Below are 19,206 nucleotides of genomic sequence, written 5' to 3' on the forward strand. Positions count from 1 at the left end.
TGGCCAGATGGTTCAGCTGCCTCAGGCGTCTGCTCGGGTGCCTCTTGCCTGGTTGGTTGTGTGCCTTCCGGACCCCAGACAGTGTGTGCCCCCCAGGAGGTGGTGCCCCCACTGCTGAGCCTTCATGGCCAATTGTGCACGCAGCCACCTGCCCTCCCCTGGCCCCCTCACCTCAGCACCCAGCAGACGAGTCGCTCACAGCTGCTCACACAGCTGCACATGGCTGTTTGTGGACTTCCTTTGTTTGGTTTTGGGGCCATGCCCAACAGTGCTCAGGACTGACTCTTGCCTCTGTGCTCAGGGATCACTCCTCACAGTGCTCAGAGGTCCTGGTGCCCTGCCAGGGCTCAAACTTGGGCTGGCCGCATGCCAGGCGAGCACCTTACACCTGTCCTGTCTCTCTGGCCATGTGCTAGAGTGCAGAGGGAAACCCCCGCTGCCTCTTCTGCTGGGCCTTAGTGGTGGACATGCCAGGCCAGGACAGTTTTCACTGGCTCGCGCCATGAGAGAAGACCTCAAAGAGGAGAGAGGCTCCTTCTGGCCGAGGCTGTCGTGGTCCCGTGGGTAGGTCTGGAGTCATTTAGGAGCACCGGGGATTTGCCCCTCTGCAGGGCCTGCCTCGTCGTGGTGGTGCTATTTGGGGTGTGTGGAGCTGGGGCCTCAGCCCTGAGCCAGGTGCTCCCTGGCGCTCCCGAGTCTCCCCATGTGGACGTGTCCCTTGGGGCGAGGCATGGTGGTACATGGCTGCTCGGCCCCCGGCGGAGTGGGCGTGTACAGAGACTGCAGGCCTGAGGGTCCCCGAGGGTCTCGTGGAGGAGGTGCTGAGCCCTGCTCTCTCAGCACGGCTGGGGGTGCTCCCGCGGGGGCGGCGCTGGTTGTCCGTCGCCATTCTCCCTCCAGGAGGCTGTAGCCAGTTCCCAGGTGCCCCCGTCCCCGTCCCGCTGTCCTTACCCTGCACACACACGGGCCCGGGAGCGAGTCCCGCCCAGAGCCCTGGAGCCCAGGCCTGGAAGCTCGTGGCCGCCCGTCTGCTTGGCAGGCCGCAGCGGGTGCCCGGGTGGCCCAGGCGCTCACGTCCTGACCACGGATCCTGGTGGTCTGTGGGGGGCCGGGCGCCTGGTTTCACCGTGCTCAGAGCAGCAGGTGGGAGCTGCCGTGTCGAGGCCCCAGGATGCGGCTCGCGGGGGGACGACGTTCCTCAGAGTGTGAGCCCAGGACCTTTCCCTGTCTGGGCCAGGCCCTACCACAGGCTGAATCCCGATTACGAGAGGCTGAAGATCCAGTGTGTGCGGGCCATGTCGGACCTGCAGAGCCTGCAGAACCAGCACACCAACGCCCTAAAGAGGTGTGAGGAGGTGGCCAAGGAGACCGACTTCTACCAGTGAGTGGGGCCTGCCCGAGGGGCTCCCGGCAGCGTGGGGCTGCCACATGGCGTGCCACCATGCCCGGGTCTCGTGAGGCCGCTCTCCCCTCCCCCGTCACCGCCGTTGTCAGGCCGGGCAGCAGGACGGGGCCAGGGCAGGGGCCGCAGGCGGGCAGATCACGGGGCTCCAGGTGAACTGTCTGGGCCCGGGAGCGCAGTCGGGTGACGCTGCTTTGCTCTCGGTGCCCCTCTGTGGGTGTTTCCTGACCTGCCTGCTGACTCTGCCCGTTGTCAGAGGTGCCAGGTCCGTCATGCCTGGGGCCCGTGTCCTCTTCGTGCCGTCACATGCTCCGTTGGCGTCAGGTCTTTAAGAAGCACGCTGGCCCCCTCGGGGTGCGCTGACCTGTGGTGGCCGGTCCTCCTCCAGCTGCTGCGTCCTTGGGCTGGGCTTGGAGGCGCTCAGTGCTCCCCGGGCGGCTGTGATTGCAGCACCCTGCACAGCCGGCTCCTGAGTGACCAGACCCAGCTGAAGGACGATGTGGACACACTGAGGCGGGAGAATGGACAGCTGTTGCGGGAGCGGAATCTGCTGCAGCAGTCCTGGGAGGACATGAAGCGGCTCCACGAGGAGGACCAGAAGGAGATTGGAGACCTCCGTGCCCAGCAGCAGCAGGTAGGTGGCCTGACGGCTCCCCATCCCTCGTGTGCTCAGCCATCCCTCCCTCCATGCGGGCGTCTCTCTGTGCATCCATCCACTCATCCGTCCAAACGTCTGTCCATCCACCCATCCATCCATCCATCCATCCATCCATCCATCCATCCATCTGTCCATCCGTCCATCCATCCATCCATCCATCCATCTGTCCATCCGTCCATCCATCCATCCATCCATCCATCCATCCATCCATCCATCCATCCATCTGTCCATCCGTCCATCCATCCGTCCATCCATCCATCCATCCATCCATCCATCCATCCATCCATCCATCCATCCATCTGTCCATCCACCCACCCACCCATGTATCTTCTTATCCACTCATCCAGCCAGCCAGCCACATACTGCCTGTTGTCCTGTCTGCCTGTTCACCTATCCACCCTCCCACTGTCCTTCCACCCTTTCTTCTACCTTTCCTCCACCCTACCTCCCCTCCACTCCTTCCTTCCATCAGTTCACTACCAATCCCTGTGGGCTTTTATATCTGGAATGTCCCTCGCACATGAGGAGCTGGAATATCTGTGACTCCTCAGTTCCTGCTCTCGAGCAGGCAGATGTCAGTGAAACCATCAGTCATTCATGTGTCATTGTGCACACCTGCAGGGCTCCCTGGGGGAGGTGTGCGGTTGGAGTTCCCTGAGACTGAGGCTGGGCCCGTGTCTTCTTTCCTTGGGTGGCTTGTGAGAGATGGAGAGGAGTTTGACTATATATATATACATATATATATATGTATGTATTTCTTGGGCCACACCTGGCGGTGCTCAGGGCTTTCTTAGGATCACTCCTGGGGGTGCTCAGGGGACAACATGGGGTGATGGGGATAGAGCCCAGGTCTGCTGGCTGTGTGCAGTGCAGGCGCCCTCTCACTGTGTCGCTCCAGCCCTGAGCCTGGCGGGGTTACAGGTTGTGCAAAAACAAGCAGACTAGGCACGGTTCTATCTTTCTTTCTTTTTTTTTCAAATTTTTTTTTCATAAAGTTGTTCACAATAATTGATTGCATTCAATGCTTCAACACCAATCCCACCACCATTGCACCTTCCTACCAAGCCTGCCCCAAAGGCAGATGCACTGTAGCACAGTCGTCCTGTTGCTCAGCGATTTGCTCGAGCGGGCAGCAGTAATGTCTCCATTGTGAGACTTGTTGTTACTGTTTTTGGCATATCGAATACGCGACGGGTAGCTTGCCAGGCTCTGCCGTGCAGGCGGGATACTCTTGGTAGCTTGCCGGGCTCTCAGAGAGGAGTGGAGGAATCGAACCCGGGTTGGCCACATGCAAGGCAAACGCCCTACCTGCTGTGCTATCTCGCTCCAGTTCAAGGCAGATGCAAGATACTTTATTTATTTATTTATTTTTATTTATTTTTATTTTTGGGTTTTTGGGTCACACCCGGTGATGCACAGGGGTTACTCCTGGCTCATGCGCTCAGGAATTACTCCTGGCGGTGCTCGGGGGACCATATGGGATGCTGGGAATCGAACCTGGGCTGGCCGTATGCAAGGCAAACGCCCTACCCGCTGTGCTATCGCTCCAGCCCCAAGATAATTTATTTTGTATTGCTTTTGTTATGTATAGTATAAGATGTTTGTAAGGGTCTATGTCAGTGAGTCAACAAAATGCAAAAAAAAAAAATGCACAGCTGCAAAAGCGGCTGCACGCTCGTGGTTTTCTAAAAATTAATATAATTTGGTTTCTGGAGCCATTCTTGCAGTGAGCTGCTTGGTTCTGAGATACGTTTGTGAGTCTTTGGATCATGGCCGTTAATGTGCTTAAATGGTGCCTGAGGCAGTTTGCGGGCGTGGCAGCCAGGGCCGGGAGGGGCGGCCCAGTCCTGACTCCCTAAGGCCTGGCATTCTCAGTCACTGGTCCCACATACCTGGGCTTTTCAGTGGATTCATTCTCTGGCGTGGGGGCCCAGGATGGAGGGCACAGTTATTTCTGAGTGCGGGTGAGGCTGTTTGCTCCTACTTCTATGCCACGGACAGAGTCGTGCAGAGCAAGCCTGTCCGGTATGGACTGTTAGTTTGCTATGTTGGGTCTGGACCTGCCCAGGGGCGTGGTGCAGTTGGTGTAGGTGGCTGCATGTTGGGGGTCGCAGGGTCCTTGAGTGCTGGGGTGCAGCTCTGAGTGTGTGGTTCTCTGAGTCCTAGTGGGTGTCAGGATTTGCTGTTGACCAGGGTGGAGTGGACCCTCTGCACTCACCTGACAGTTCAACATGATGTCGTCTTCTTCGCTTTCTTTTCACTTACAAGTAAAAAATTACTTGATTGTGAACATGTGACAGACTCAGAGCACATTTTAAGTGCAGCGTGAAGATTCCCTTCATTTGAAGTGGGTTCAACCCGAGGTCGCTCACCTTCAGGAGCCCACAGGCCAGGGTCCACGTCTCGGCTCGGGAGAAAGAGTTAGACAGACCACCTGGGCACACCCCATCCAAGGGCTTGTGGGGAAGGGGGTCACGGGTCACACCCAGCAATGCTCAGGGGTGACACCTGGCTCTGCACTCAGGAATCACTCCTGGCGGCTGGCGGTGCTCGGATGACCATATGGGATGCTGGGAATTGAACCCGGGTCAGCCACATGCAAGGCAAATGCCCTACCCGCTGTGCTATCGATCCAGCCCCACTCCTCAATTCTTGATTCAGGCTCTCTCCTTGGGTGGTGGTGGTGCTGCTGTTTCTTCCTCCTCCTCCTGCTCGTCCTCTGGGCTTACTCCTGCCTCTGTGCTCAGGGGTCACTCCTGGTGGTGCTTGGGGGACATAAGGGTATCAAGACCAGCTGTGTGCAAGGCAAAATCCCTACCTGCTTTTCTCTCTGTCCAGCCCTCTTTTATTCTTATTTTTTTAACAACAAAATTATTAAGTATTTTGTGGGCGAGAAAGATAGTACAATGGGTAAGGCAGCTGCCTTCCAATTCAGCTCTTCTGGGTTCGGACCCCGGCACCTCCTGTGGCCCTCCCTGCGTCTCTGCACTCCCTCCGCGTCTCTGCCCTCCCCGAGTCTCTGCCCTCCCCTCTTGGCCTCACTGAACTGCGCCACCCTTTGCAGCAGTCATTCTCCCCTCCCTCTCCTGATGCCCGAGGGATGCTGAGACGACTCGCCTCCTCCCAGCTCTCCCTCCGTCCCCTTCTTCCCTCCTCCTGCTTTTCCTCTGGGCCCATCTGTGTCCCAGGTTTCCCGCCCTGCACACTGGACCCCTGTTGCTTAGCCAGCACCCCGTTCTGAGTCCATGACTGGGCTGCAGGTGGGGGGCTGAGTTGCCGAGACCAGCTTCTCTGTGGGGTCTCCGCCCTGCCACCCCAGGTCGGGGTGGGGCAGGGGTGTGCAGACCCCACGGGATGGGGCAGTCACAGTCGAGGGAGCCAGTTGCAGGAGTGGCCCCAGGGTTTGTCCTCGCTGGCCCCAGGGCAAAGGTTGGCCGAGCTGGACAGGCCTGGTCTGGTCACCTGCTTCCTCCCACGCCCTGTGCTCTTGAGGAGGTCCCTGTGGGGTGAATGGTCCCGTTTGACTCACTTGTTTGCTCTGCGGCTCTGTGGGACTCCTCAGCCCGGGACAGGACTCTCTCCCCGGAAGTGAGGTGACGCCTGCTGGGGGTGGGGACGGGCCCGGGTCTCCACCTCTTCCCAGTGGACTCAGGGTCTGGTGTGAGCTGTGGAAGGCCGGCTGGTGGGGTGCAGGGTGTGTGGTGTGTGTGAGAAGGCGCTGGGTGTGTGGCCTGTGAGCACGCGTGGTGTGGAGTGTGTGAGGTAAAATGTGTGCGCAGTATTAGGTGCATGGGGGTGTGGTGTAAAGTGCCTGAGAGGGAGCTGCATGTGTGGGTTCTTTGTGGGTATGTGTATAGCGTAGTGCTATGTGGTGTGAGTGTGCAGGGTCGGTGTTGTGTGTGGTGCATGTGTGGGTCAGTGTTGTGTGTGGTGCATGTGCGGGTCGGTGTTGTGTGTGGTGCATGTGTGGGTCGGTGCTGTGTGTGGTGCATGTGCGGGTCGGTGCTGTGTGTGGTGCATGTGCGGGTCGGTGCTGTGTGTGGTGCGTGTGCGGGTCGGTGCTGTGTGTGGTGTGTGTCTGCACACGGTGGGGCATAGCCTGGCAGGTCTGTGTGTCTCCCCGTAGCTCATCAGAACCCTGCCTCTGGATCGCCTGCCCCGCAGCACCCAGGCCCTGGAGACCCGGTGGTTCTGGACAGGCTGGCGCTGTGGGTATATCCACGCCGAGGTTTGTTCCCGCCCCACGGAGGGTCTCTGAGCACTGCAGTGTGGTGCAGCCCGAACACCACCTTTGCCACCCGCCGATGCCTCAGAGACCCGGGCAGAGACAGCCGCCCTGGGCTGACGGCCGGACAGCAGGGTGTCGTTCCCCCTTATGTCTTGGCTCAGAATCAGGTGACTGGCCTTGCTCAGCCGCACACTCGGGGTGTATCCTGTAGCCCCCTTTGGGGCCACATCTGGCAGTGCCTCAGGGAGGGAAGTGAACAGCTTTTCTCACTTCAGAATTCTGGACCAAATTAAGGTGTTAAGTCCCTCCCGGGGACGGAGCCGCGCCTGACTCTGGCTGGGTGCTGCTCTCCGTGCTCAGAGGAACAGCTCTCAGCTGGGCACGGGGTAGCTGGGCATGGGGCATGGTTTTCCCGGAGTTCTTCAGAAGTGTCTTCCTCATTTCAGAGCTGTCTTCTCTCCAGTGGCACGGCGAGAGCCTGCGTCTCGTCCTCGGCGCTGGTGCCTGGGGTTGGGGGGGGTGTCGCGGTGGCCCCACAGCTGGGGCATCAGACCCTGCCCCAGGTCGCTCATGGGAGGGGTGTGACGGGGCGAAGGAGGACCTTGCAGCGAGCCAGCTCCCCACCCCTCAGGCTCTCAGAGTTCAACTGAGCCTCAGAAAGGGCCCCTGTGTCCACTCTGGGCTTCCGCCTGACTGACCCCCCTCTCCCTGGCACCTTGACGGCCAGACCCACACTCTGGAACACTGAGGCTCTGACACCCGCCACCACGTCCTGCAGAGTCAGGGTGCCCAGGGAAGGGGGGGAAGGCGGGGCGCCTGGCCAGGCCCAGAGTGAGGTCTGCTGCCGGCTCAAGGCTGCCTGTCAGAGCAGCTGCTTGCTGGTGTACAGGCTGCCCCCGCGGGCTGAGCAGGTGCTCTGGCCACTTAAGCCATCTTGGGACCCAAGATCAGTTTGACTCTTTTTATGTTTGTTTTGTTTCGGGACCACACCCGGCAGAACTCAGGGCCTGCTCCTTTCTTTGCTCTCAGGGAGCTCTCCTGGAGAGGCTCAGGGACCCAGTGGGATACCCGGTAGCCAATCCAGGTCGGCCTCAGCCAAGTGCCCACCCACAGGACTGTTGTTCTGTCCAGGACTGCCACCTAGTGGGAGACTGAGGAATAGCAGCTGGCTTTCAGAATGATTCCAGTGGGGCTGGGGGGCTTCACCTCCGCAGGGAGGTGGGGCGCTGGGCCCCCTTCCTGCTCATGGGCTGTGTGGTCACTTCCTGGCCCACTGTCCTCGTATGGCCCAACTCAGGCCAGTTCTCACTTGCCGAGGGGTTTATAGAGAAGAATTTCATATCAGACCGTACATAAAATATATCCTACATGCTTGCAGGGTCTAAGGTGAATAGTAAAGGTATGACTATGATTCATTTGGACTTTGGGGCCACACCCCGCAGTGCTCAGGGCTCACTCCAGGCTTTGTGCTCAGAGCTCACTCCTGGCTCTGTGCTCAAGGCTCACTCCCGGCTCTGTGCTCAGGGCTCAATCCCGGCTCTGGTCAAACTCTGGTAGGTCCTGTGCCTGGCAAGCACCTTAACCCCTAGTCTATCTCCCGGTGCTTTATTTCTTGAGCTGTGATAAGATGCTAAGATTAGAGCTCAAAGCTGGGTACTGAGGGTTTTGTTACTGATACATCTGCTTTTGTGTGTGTGTGTGTGTGTGTGTGTGTGTAAGGTTCTTTGTTACTTATTTCCTTATTGGTCACACCCTGTGGTGCTCAGAGCTCACTCCTGCCTCTGCACTCAGGGCTCAGTCTTTTTTTTTTTCTTTTTGGGTCACACTCAACAATGTACAGGGGTCATTCTTGGCTCTGCACTCAGGAATTACTCCTGGCGGTGCTTGGGGGACCATATCAGATGCTGGGACTCGAACCCAGGTCAGCTGCGTGCAAGGCAAATGCCTTCTCCACTGTACTATCACTCCAGCTCCTCAGGGCTCAGTCTTTTTTTTGGGGTCACACCCAGCGATGCTCAGGGGTTACTCCTGGCTCTGCACTCAGGAATTACTCCTGGTGGTGCTTGGAGGACCATATGGGATGCCGGGGATCGAACTCGGGTCGGCTGCGTGCAAGGCAAACGCCCTACTCGCTGTGCTATCGCTCCGGCACCAGGGCTCAGTCTTAATGGGCTCAGGGTCCATCTGTGGTGCCACGGATTGAACTTGGGTCAGTTTTGTGTACATCAAGTGCCTTCCCTGCTGTGTTATCTCTTGACCGTCTCAGTTCCTTTTTAAAAAATACCATTGATGGTGCTGGAGTGATAGTACAGTGGGGAGGGCATTTCCTTGCACGTGGCTGGCCCGGGTCCGATCCCTGGCATCCCACAGGGTCCCCCAGGCCCATCAGGAGTAAGCCCTGAGGAAGGCTGGGTGTGGTCCCCAAACCAAAATCAGTTAATAAAATAAAATATGCCATGGCATGAGAGCGGACCCAGCCTGTGGATCCTGGTCAGCTGCAAGTGTGTGTGTGTGTGTGTGTGTGTGTGTGTGTGTGTGTGTGTGTTTTGGTCTTAGGATCACACCCGGCGATGCTCAGGGTTCCTTCTGGTTCTGCACTCAGGCATCACTCCTGGGGTGCTGGGGATTGAACCCAGGTTGGCCACATGCAGGGCAGGTGCCTACCCCCATCCTTTCGCTCTGCCCCTGCAGTCCAGCTCTGCAGAGCAGTGCAGCGGGCAGCTGTGTGGTGCTTCCTGAACGCACTGCTGTGGTTTGGTCTTCCTTCACCTGGGCTTGCCTTTAAAGGAATGACTTAGGCCAGCCAGGAGAGAAAGAGAAGCAGTGCCAAGGGTGGAAGCTGCCTGGAACCCTGGCCCTGGCGAGCCGGCTATCTCCTGGAGCCAGTGGTCTTGGAGGAACGGGCTCTCCTTCCTTAGGGCGATGATTCTGGCTTTCACTTCACGTCATTGGTTCTTTCTTCTCATCGCTGTGGATACCACTGGGCCGGCGGGGGCAGGGAGTGCACGGCCTGGACTCCAGCATGGCACCACACCACACGCCCTGCTCTGCGCGTGAATGGCGGTGGGGGTGGGTGGGTCTTTGCTTCTTGCGTGTCTTGCCCAGGGAAGGTTCTGTTCTCTGGGCTGCTCCGAGCTTCCTTGCCGAGGGGGTGATTTCTGGACTTGCTGGAGGTGGAGTGGTCGAGAAGGCACATGAATCCCAAACTGAGCCTTACAAGATGGGGGTCCCTGAAGGGCTTCGCAGAAGTCAGCAGGCCGCCGGCCGCTTCTTCACCCACCTTGCATTTCCCCCCAGGATCACCCTCCCACGTGTGTCATCCAGATACCCACGCATGCTCTCTGAGGACACTCGGACTCCTTCTCACTCGGGGTCCCCCTTTGCTCTGGGTCTTCAAACCAGAGCCCCTTTCCGCAGCGTCCGGTTTGCTCGGCTCCCGCTGCTCTGCCCTTCTGTGCCCGGAGCATGTGGGGTCCGCCTCCAGGCCATTTCTCAGGGTCTCCCCCTCAGGCCCTTGCATGCTACCCCTCTCCCCAGGCTACGCCCTCTCACACTGGCCTCTGACGGCCTCAGCCATCCGCCGTCCTCTCCCCAGCCCCTTCCTCGTCTCCTGATCCACCCGTGAGCTCGGGTGTCCCTGCACGTCCGCCTGTCTCTGCCCCTCCCTTTGTCTAAGCCACCCACAGGCCTGTCTGTCGTCTGTCTCTGCGGTCTCTGTATCCTTTACAGGAGTCGTGCCTATGAGGGGCTTGTGCCGTGGACCTCAGCTCCACCTCCGGCTGGGGCACCTGCTCCGAGGAGCCTTGGGACGCCCCTGTGTTCTGACTCAAGGCCAAGCCTGTGACTGAGCTAGCGAGGCCTGGAGGCCAGAGTGTCCTGGAGGCCACCAGTGCCGGGTGTCCACCATGGGGTCCTGTGGGCTCCCTCATGGCCCCAACTGCGCCTCAGACACGTGTGCAGGGGCAGGTTGGCTGCTGAGCTCCTCAGACCTCGTGGAAGCAGCTGTGCAGCCTTGATCCATGGTCTGCTTGGGGGTGAAGAAACCACTGTATTGCTGGTGGGTGGGGGGGCTTTTACAGGATCATCATTTTATATCGCTTATTTACTTACCATTTGCCCGCCCAGTTACCAGGCAGGGCTTAGCTTGCACACAGGCCCTTCCAAGAAGAGAGTGTGTGTGTGGGGGGGGGGCAGTACAGCTGGGAAGGCATTTGCCTTGCACATGGCCGTCCTGGGTTCAATACCCGCCACCCCATATGGTCCCTCAAGCGCCACTGGGAATGACCCCCGAGCACAGAGCCAGGAGGAAGCCCTGAGCACGGCTGGGTGTGGTCCCAAGACAAAACCAAGAAGAGCTGCCCCGGCCTCTGTGAAATGCTCGCCCCCCTGCAGAGACCCTCTCTGCGAGCAGGAATGCACCCCAGGCCCTGCCCGCGGGCCCCCCTGGACACCACGACTCTCCCTGCAGGTGCTCAAGCATAACGGGTCGTCGGAGATTCTCAACAAGCTGTACGACACGGCCATGGACAAGCTGGAGGTGCTGAAGAAGGACTACGAGGCCCTGCGCAAGCGCTACAGCGAGAAGGTGGCCGCCCACAACTCCGACCTGAGCCGGCTGGAGCAGCTCGAGGAGGAGAACCAGAGGCTGGTGAAGCAGACGGAGATGCTGGCACAGCAGCGGGACACGGCCATCCAGCTGCAGCACCAGTGCGCCCTCTCCCTGCGCAGGTAGGCGGGCCCCCGCCCCGCAGCCAGTGCTCAGCCGCAGGACCTTATTCATCCATAGTCAGCGTTATTCCCTGCCCTGCCCGTTTCCTTCGTTGTCACTGTTGCTGTTCTGGTGTCGGGTCGGGGCTGCGAGTGTGTGAATGTGTACTGCCACCCGTGGGGTCCCACACGTGGCCACTGTGCTCTCCAGGTGCACACATTCCGGGTGTTCTGGTTGTGTTGTCTAGGGGGCTCAGTGGAGCTGATATAATCCTGGAGCTGATGCTCGTCTTGGTTGTGCCCATGGGGGGCGCTGTTGCACGCACACTCTTTCTGGTTGTATCCCTAGGGGCTGCTTTCGTGCTCTGGCACTATCCTGATTGGGCCCACTAGGGGGCGCTGCGGTTCTCTTATGCACATCTTGGTTGTGCCCACTGGGCCCGAGGGGCCAGAGGGGGCCTGTGGTGCTCTGATACATACCCTGATTGTGCCTACTGGAAGATGCTGTGGTGCTCACACAATCCTGGTTATGCCCACGAAGGGGCGCTGTGGTGTGCACGCAATCCTGGCTGTCCCCACTGGGGGCGCTGTGGCACTGATACACAACCTGGCTGTGCCCACTGGGAGTGCTGTGGCATTGATGGACATCCTGGCTGTGCCCACTGGGGGCGCTGTGGCATTGGTGGACATCCTGGCTGTGCCCACTGGGGGCGCTGTGGCATTGGTGGACATCCTGGCTGTGCCCACTGGGGGCGCTGTGGCTCTGGCACACATGGTGGTTGTAGTGTGCAGTGGGGATTGCAGGGATGCTCACACAAGTTTCCTGGGCTTCGTGCTTCCTGGCTTTGGTGCTGACACACCTTTTATTATGGCGTTCACTGGGTTGCACCCCTTTCTCCGGTGCTCACATGTACCTGACTGGTTTGCGGTGCTGGTGCTCCCAAATAGTGCCCGGCATGAACCCGGCCCAGGGGCAGGCTTGGGACTGCATGTGCCAGTGTAAGGTCCGAGGCTCTTCCAGGCCCTCGGAGCAGTGCTGGGCTGCAGGGCCTGAGGGAGCTCAAGGCACGTGCCCTGCATCCAGGAGGGCTGGGTCCGTCCTGGCACTGCGGCCCCTTAGTGCACCTGGGGGGTGACCCTGAGCGTCGAGGCAGTACTCAAGTGTGGTCAGGTGTGGTCCCCAAACTAACAAAGAAGAAGAAAAAGAAAAAAAAATCTCAAAGCACTCAAACAGGTTTTAAACTGGTGGGGAGCTTCACGTGATGCCACAGGGGCCAGCCCCTGAGCCGACCCCGGCCCAGGAAACCTTTCCCTGGCGCTTGCCCTGGGAGTTATGCTTCTGTCTCCCTCAGACCAATTCTGGATAATCCGACCATTTTGGAGTCTCCTGCTGTTTGTCGTCTGGGTGGGTTCTTTTCTTCCAGAAGTTTTGGTTTTGACTCAGGTGTGGAGCTGGGAGTGCTGGCAGCTGGTGTGCTCCGAGTTCGATTTCTATGGCTCTCAGCCCCCTTCCTCCCCGCAGGGGTGGGGCTGCAGTGCACTGCGGGCCTTCTCAGAGCCTTCCCCACAGTCCCGTGCAGTTCCCCACACAGAAGCTGTGGCAGAGCAGCTGTTCATGCTGCTGGGCTTGTGCTCCTGAGGGCACGCTCCGGGGCCTGGAGAGCTGGGGCGTCTGCAGGCCTGGCTGGCGGGTGGCTTCAGGCCCGAGCTGTGCTCTCCCTCTGACCTAACGCCCGGGCCGCTGGTGTCTGCATCTTTACCCACGGGGCGCCAGACCCCCTTGCATCCAGGGAGCCCGTTTACCTCAGAGTCTCGGTTAGGCTTTCGTATGACTCTTGGTGGTGTGGCGTGGCGGTGGCAGATGCCCTTTGGCATTTCTAGCAGACGGAGGGCACGATGTCGTCATGCCCAGCTGCTGCCGCTTGTAGAAAGCGGAGGATCCGATGCTTCTCTCTGCTGGGGGTGGGCTGGCCCACCCGGCGCCCAGCTGCCCGTGTCCCTGCCCAGGTTCGAGGCCGTGCACCACGAGCTCAGCAAGGCCACGGCCCAGAACAAGGACATGCAGTGGGAGATGGAGCTGCTGCAGTCGGAGCTCTCGGAGCTCAGGAGCACCCAGGTGAGGACGGCCAAGGAGTCGGAGAAGTACAAGGAGGAGCGCGACGCCGTGTACAGCGAGTACAAGCTCATCATGAGCGAGCGGGACCAGGTCATCTCGGAGCTGGACAAGCTGCAGACCGAGGTGGAGCTGGCCGAGTCCAAGCTGAAGAGCAGCACGTCGGAGAAGAAGGCGGCCAGCGAGGAGATGGAGGCTCTGCGGCAGGTGTGTCCCCTGCTGGCCGGGGCCGGTCCTGATGTGCTGCTGGTGCTCGGAACTGGGTGTTGCAGGTTCGGGGGACACGTGTCCAGGGCAAGTCTCTCAGTCTCCTGCTTGGGGCCAGTGGGGAGACAGCCAAGGGCTGCTCTCTGCAGGGTGGAGCACATCCCCAGGGGCTGTCCCCAGGCTGCTCACACCTCTGGGGGCTAATCTGGAGCGCTGACACTGTAGGCTGCGCGAGGCCGTCCGAGCTGGTGTGGATGAGCCGTACTGTATGTGAGTTCCCCGAGTCCTCCTGAGGGTCTCCCGGGCCCCAGGGTTACTGCTACACCCCAGGGTGTACCCTGTGAGCCCTGGGCAGCCCAGGAGCGTCCCCTGCTGAGACCCCCTCTCTGCTGGCATCAGACCTGGCTGTCCCCCACCGAAAGCGGGTGCTGGGGGTGGCCTCGAGACTTAGTGCCTGGAGCAGATGGAGGCCTGGGTGTCTCCATGGACCCAGGAAGCCCAGAAGCCTGGACGCAGGCCTGGGGCAGGGCCGGTGGGATTGGACTGACCGCCCCCCTTGTGTGCCTCTGTGAGTTCCTGTCCCACTGGGCTTGAGAGAACCTGAGGCTTTCCCCTAAGCCCCCTGTGGCCAGTCCCGGTGTCCACTATATCCGTTGGAGTCTGCCTTCTGTCAGGGTCCAGCAGGCCCTGTGAAATAGCTTTTGAAGTAAAAAGCGCTAAATAGCGGCCGTTTCCTACAGAGGGGTCAGGAGGCGGCCACCTAGGCAGGCTGGGAAGGGAATCCCTGATTGGGGGAAGCAAGCGTCTGCGAGACTCGATGCAGGATTGGCTGCGAGCGATTCCTACCCCTCCCCCGTCACCATTCTCCTGGTGGGCCTCCTTGACTCATGCCCTGGTCCCCCAAGCACACGCTGTTCCCTGGTGGCCTTCTTGGAATATTCTGGGGTCACTGACGGTGACGGGCCGAGGAAAGGCCCCACCTTGTTCTCCCCTGTCCTGAGATCTTGGTTCCTGGGCGAAGGGCCGGTACCAGCTCAGGATGGGAAGAGGAGAGGGCTGGGTACGAGCCAGTCACTCAGGGCGGGTGTTTGCAGCCCCAGGAGCTCCCTGTGCAGCCCCCCAGGGTCTGCTGTATGGGAGCACCGGGCAGCAGCGGGAGCTGAGCCCAGCACAAAGCCATGTGCCAGGTGGTGACCCCTGGGCAGCAGTCGCATTGGGGCAAAGCAGGGGGCACAGGCGGGCGCCGGTCTGTCCTGTGCCTTGGCAGGAGTCTCTCCAGATTCTGGGTAGGCACTGCAGGAGCAGAGGAGTGCCCCGGCCACCCCCATTTCTAGGTCCTGAGCTGGGTCTGGCATAGCCCCCGGGAGAGCCCTGGACACAGCAGTGGCCTCTGAGTGGGGCCCTGGGGACCCCAGCCCTTCCGGTCCAGGCCCCCAGCCTCGCTGGCCTTTCCCCTTCCTGCCACCTCCCTCTGCTTGTCACCGCCCCGCCCCCAGATGGCCCATGGCAGGGCAGCAGGGGTGGTCCAGGGGCCTTCGGGGGCCTCTGCCTCCTGAATTCGCGGGGCACAGTCCTCTCGCTCTCACCTCTGATGTGTCCGAGGGCTGCCAGCTGGCCCCCTGCCGCAGGTTGGGTGGGGTGGGTGCCCTGACCCCAGGCCCCAGCCTGCGGGGGCAGAAGCCCCTCCCCACAGCTCAGCAGACCCTGCCCAGGGGGTTGTACTCAGCGCTTCCTCCTGGCTCTGCACTCAAGGTTTCTCCCACCAGGACCTGGGGCCCTATGGGTGCCGGGGATGGAACCCCGAGGGGCACAGGCCAGGCCGGGCACTGTTCCTGGCCCAGGGCTTTCTGCTGACTGCTCTGGGACTCGGGTCTGCACTCTGCATGGGCCCAGAGTGCTTGGGCTGAGTTGGGGTGCAGATGTTTAGTCCCTGCTTTTGAGGCACTCAGATGCTGCCAGCAAGACTGTGGAGCAGGGAGCCCCACGCTGGGGCCTCAGCACCGAGTTCTTTGGCTTGAGCTGGTCAGCGGGCCCCAGGCCACTTGTGGTGGGGGAGACCGAGACAGCGAGAGCAGGACCAGTGCTGGGGGGCACTGCCCCGGGTGCTCTGTGGGGCTCAGGGATTTGGATCCATTCTGACCCTCAGCACTGGGGGCTGAGGTGGGGGCGGGGCCGGTGCGCAGGCGGCTGGACTCTCCTCTGGCCTGGTCAGAGGGTCCTTCTGGACCACGAGTCCCCGTGACCAGCCCGTGTTTGTCCCCGCTCCAGATCAAGGATACGGTGACCATGGACGCTGGGAGGGCCACCAAGGAGGCGGAGACCCTCCGGAAGCAGTGCCGGGCCCTGTGCCAGGAGCTGAAGGAGGCTCTGCAGGAGGCCGACGTGGCCAAGTGCCGGCGCGACTGGGCCTTCCAGGAGCGGGACAAGATCGTGGCCGAGCGGGACAGCATCCGGTGCGTCCCCCGCTGCCGGGCGGCCAGTGCCTGCCGCCCTCGCCCCGCCGCGTGGGCGCCCCTCTCAGTGGGGGCCAGGGAGGCCTGCAGGAGGGTCTGAGCGGGGCGGGGCTGGGCGGGCCGGTGCGCGACCAGGACGCTCCGTGTGGGGCCCCTGACCGCCCTGCCCGGCCCAGGACCCTCTGTGACAACCTGCGGCGGGAGCGGGACCGCGCGGTCAGCGAGCTGGCCGAGGCGCTGCGCAGCCTGGACGACACGCGCAAGCAGAAGAACGACATTAGCCGGGAGCTCAAGGAGCTCAAGTATGGGGGCGTGGCGTGACGGGGGCGTGGCGTGACGGGGCCAGGGGCGGGACAAGGCGGGGCTGGGCAGAGTCGGGGGCGGGGCCAGGGCGGGACTAGGCGGGGCCAGGGGTGGGGCGGGGCGGGGCGGGGAGGCCTTGGAGGGGCCCCTGTCACCACGGCCCTGCTCAGTGGCCCCTGAGGTGACTGGCTCTTAACTCGGTAGCTCAGCGAGGGGAGACTGAAGAGCTGAAATGAGGAGATGTGGGCAGCACTGTTCCCTTTGCGCTCCCGATTGGCTGCTGCCTGCGAGGGAGTGTGAGAGACAAGAGTATCCCTGAGTGTGCGAGTGTGCGAGTGTGTGACTGTGTGACTGAGTGACTGTTTGAGTGTGAGTGTGGCTGAATACGTATATGATAGTGTGATTGAACATATGAGTATGAGTGCAAGCGTGTGACTGAGCAACAGCGTGACTGTGTGGCAGAGAGTGTGTGTGTGTCACTGAGTGACTGAGAGTGTGTAACTGAGTGTGAGTATGAGTGACTGTGACTGAGAGTATGACAGTGAGCATGACTGAGAGTGTGACTGAGTGTGAGCTTGAAGGTGACGGTGTGTGGGTGTGAGCGTGAGGGTGAGTGTGAGTGACTGTGAGGGTGATTGAGTCTATGTGAGTGTGTGATTGTATGTGTTTGTGACTGAATGTGTGTGACTGTGTGACACTTAGTTGAGTATAAGGATGACTGAGACCGTGTGTGAGAGTGGGAACAACCCTTCCCCATCCTCACCTTCCGCTGGTCCCCCACCACCCCTCCCTGGGCAGTTTCAGCTGTTCATTAAGCTCCCAGAACCCCGGGGATGTTGGGTCACACACAGGCTGCTGGGACCACCTTGGCGAGTCTCCTGAGGGTGGAGTCGAATGAAGGGGCCGCCCAGACCCTGGGGGCTCATCGGGAGGTTTCCTCAGGAAGGCGGGTCTGCCTGTGGGTCCCGTGGACTCATGGGACAGAGGGAGTGTGTGTTGCTGAGAGCTGGGAGGTGAGGGTGGACACGGGGGAGGCCTGGCCCCTCGGGGGGCAGCCGTGAGTAGTGGGGGAGACTCCTGCTAGGGCAGCTCCCGAGCCTTTGCCAGGGGCCAGCTCCGCGTGGGCCTGTCCGCAGGGAGCAGATAGAGTCCCAGCTGGAGAAGGAGGCACGCTTCCGGCAGCTGCTGGCCCACAGCTCCCACGACTCGGCCATCGACACTGACTCCATGGAGTGGGAGACGGAGGTGGTGGAGCTCGAGCGGGACACGGTGAGCTCGCTGTGGCTCTGCCCCGCCCCTGCACTCCTGCTGGGCTGCTGATGGCAGCTTCACTCCCCTGTGGCCCTTCCCCCATGCCAGCCCTTCCCTGTGGCAGGGCTGACGGAAAGGTGAGGAATGAGCAGAGCAGGGGAAGGTGAGGGTGGACCTTGTGCCGTGACTCGGGTGCTGACAGGCGCCTGTCCATTGGCACCTTGCAGCGGTCCAGGGCTATGTCCACAGGGACAGGTGCTCCTTGACATGGCAGAGGGGTGACTCCCACGCTGGGGTGACCAGCTTGTGCACACGGGGAGTCCAGTGCCTCTCAATGCTGCTGAAGTGTGCGCTTCTCCCTGTCCTCTGACAGGAGGACGTGGACCCGGAGACCCTTGGGTTTGATATGGCCGAAGGTGTGAATGAGCCGTGTCTGCCAGGGGACTGTGGGATATTCGTCACCAAGGTGGACAAAGGCAGCATTGCCGATGGCCGCTTACGGTGAGTGCGCTGTGGGCGCTGAGAGCTGGACAGCGGTGCTTAGTTGGGCAGAGCCCTGTGTCTGGGGCTCCAGGCGTGGCCTCCCCAACCTATGGCTCCCCGAGTCTTTGCCCGTCCCCAGGCACGGCCTTTGCTTCTCCGTGCGCGGGAGGACATGGCTGGACCGCGGGGAACTCGGGATGGGCTCCGCAGTCTCAGCCTGCGCAGCTGTGCTGGGGTATGCCCGTGGCGTCTGCTGGGCTCCCCACCTGGCCGATCCGCCCACCTGCAGACCTGAGAACTGCCTGTGGTCACTATCCCTGCCTTGCAGGGGACACGTTGGCCCCAGGGCAGCTCCCTGTGCTGGTTAGGGCTGGAGCCAGATGGGGGCCGGGTGGAATAATCTCGTGCCCAGGCCTGCGGGGACACGGCGCCTCTCTGCAGGGTGAACGACTGGCTGCTGAGGATCAACGACGTGGACCTCGTGAACAAGGACAGGAAGCAGGCGCTCCGGGCCCTGCTGCACAGCGGGGGCGCCATCAACATGGTGGTGCGGAGACGCAAGTCCCTGGGCGGGAAGGCGGTCACACCGCTGCACATCAGCCTGGGCGGACAGAAAGGTGCGAGTCCGGGGGGCCACGGGAACCGAGCCTCACGGGGCTGTGGAGGGTCTGGCGCAGCAGAGGGGACAGGTGCTGGGGCAGGGTGGCACGGGCGCGCGGGTGCCATCTGCTAGTGTTTTCTTTTCAGAAGGCTCGTGAGGTTCAGGTGGGACCCCCGGGACCCGGGGCCACTGCCACACGCTTGCTCTTGTTCTCAGACAGTGGCATCAGCCTGGAGAATGGCGTGTACGCAGCGGCCGTGGTGCCCGGAAGCCCGGCTGCCAAGGAGGGCTCCCTGGCCGTGGGGGACAGGATTGTGGCGGTGAGTGTTTGCCTGCACCCGGCGCTGGGAGTGTCCCCTTGAAGCCGTGCGTAGTGGCTGCATGGGGCTCGGTCTGGGCCGTGGCTGGGTCGGCGCTCAGGCACACTTTGTTTCTGCCCCTCCCTGTGGTGTTCTGTTGGCTGGAAAATGAGGAAACAGATTGAGGTAGGAGAGAAAAAATCATCTATGGAGACACTTTACTTTTTATATGTTTGGCTTCGGGCCCACCCCCGACTGTATTCAGGGGTCACTCCTGATGGGGTGCTGGGAACCCTGTGTGGTGCCGGGATTGAACCTGGGTCGGCTGCACACAAACGCTGGGCCTGCCGGGCTATCCTCGGGCTCCCAGGGAACCCTCATTGGCTTGTTTGTTTTTGGCCTTTTTTTGGCCATATCTGTTGATGCTCAGCGCTTCTTCCTGGCTCTGCACGCGGGGACCACTTTTCACACAGCTTGGGGGCCACTTGGGGTGCCGGGGTC

The 19,206-nt window shown here is 61.1% G+C and overlaps 1 protein-coding gene across 3 annotated transcripts in view; it reads left to right on the forward strand.

Moving 5' to 3' along the window:
* Positions 1-19,206, forward strand: part of DLG5 (discs large MAGUK scaffold protein 5) — a 91,739-nt gene that overhangs the window by 44,684 nt on the left and 27,849 nt on the right. For all 3 annotated transcript variants that reach the window (XM_055131887.1, XM_055131885.1, XM_055131886.1), the window contains exons 4-13: positions 1,238-1,381; positions 1,853-2,036; positions 10,757-11,016; positions 13,003-13,315; positions 15,584-15,768; positions 15,945-16,070; positions 17,208-17,340; positions 17,696-17,823; positions 18,247-18,422; positions 18,623-18,726. In XM_055131887.1, the coding sequence (XP_054987862.1) occupies positions 1,238-1,381; positions 1,853-2,036; positions 10,757-11,016; positions 13,003-13,315; positions 15,584-15,768; positions 15,945-16,070; positions 17,208-17,340; positions 17,696-17,823; positions 18,247-18,422; positions 18,623-18,726 (1,753 nt within the window). The remainder of the gene's footprint in view (positions 1-1,237; positions 1,382-1,852; positions 2,037-10,756; positions 11,017-13,002; positions 13,316-15,583; positions 15,769-15,944; positions 16,071-17,207; positions 17,341-17,695; positions 17,824-18,246; positions 18,423-18,622; positions 18,727-19,206) is intronic.

This window comes from Sorex araneus, chromosome 3 (assembly GCF_027595985.1).
Source record: "Sorex araneus isolate mSorAra2 chromosome 3, mSorAra2.pri, whole genome shotgun sequence".
NCBI lineage: Eukaryota > Metazoa > Chordata > Mammalia > Eulipotyphla > Soricidae > Sorex > Sorex araneus.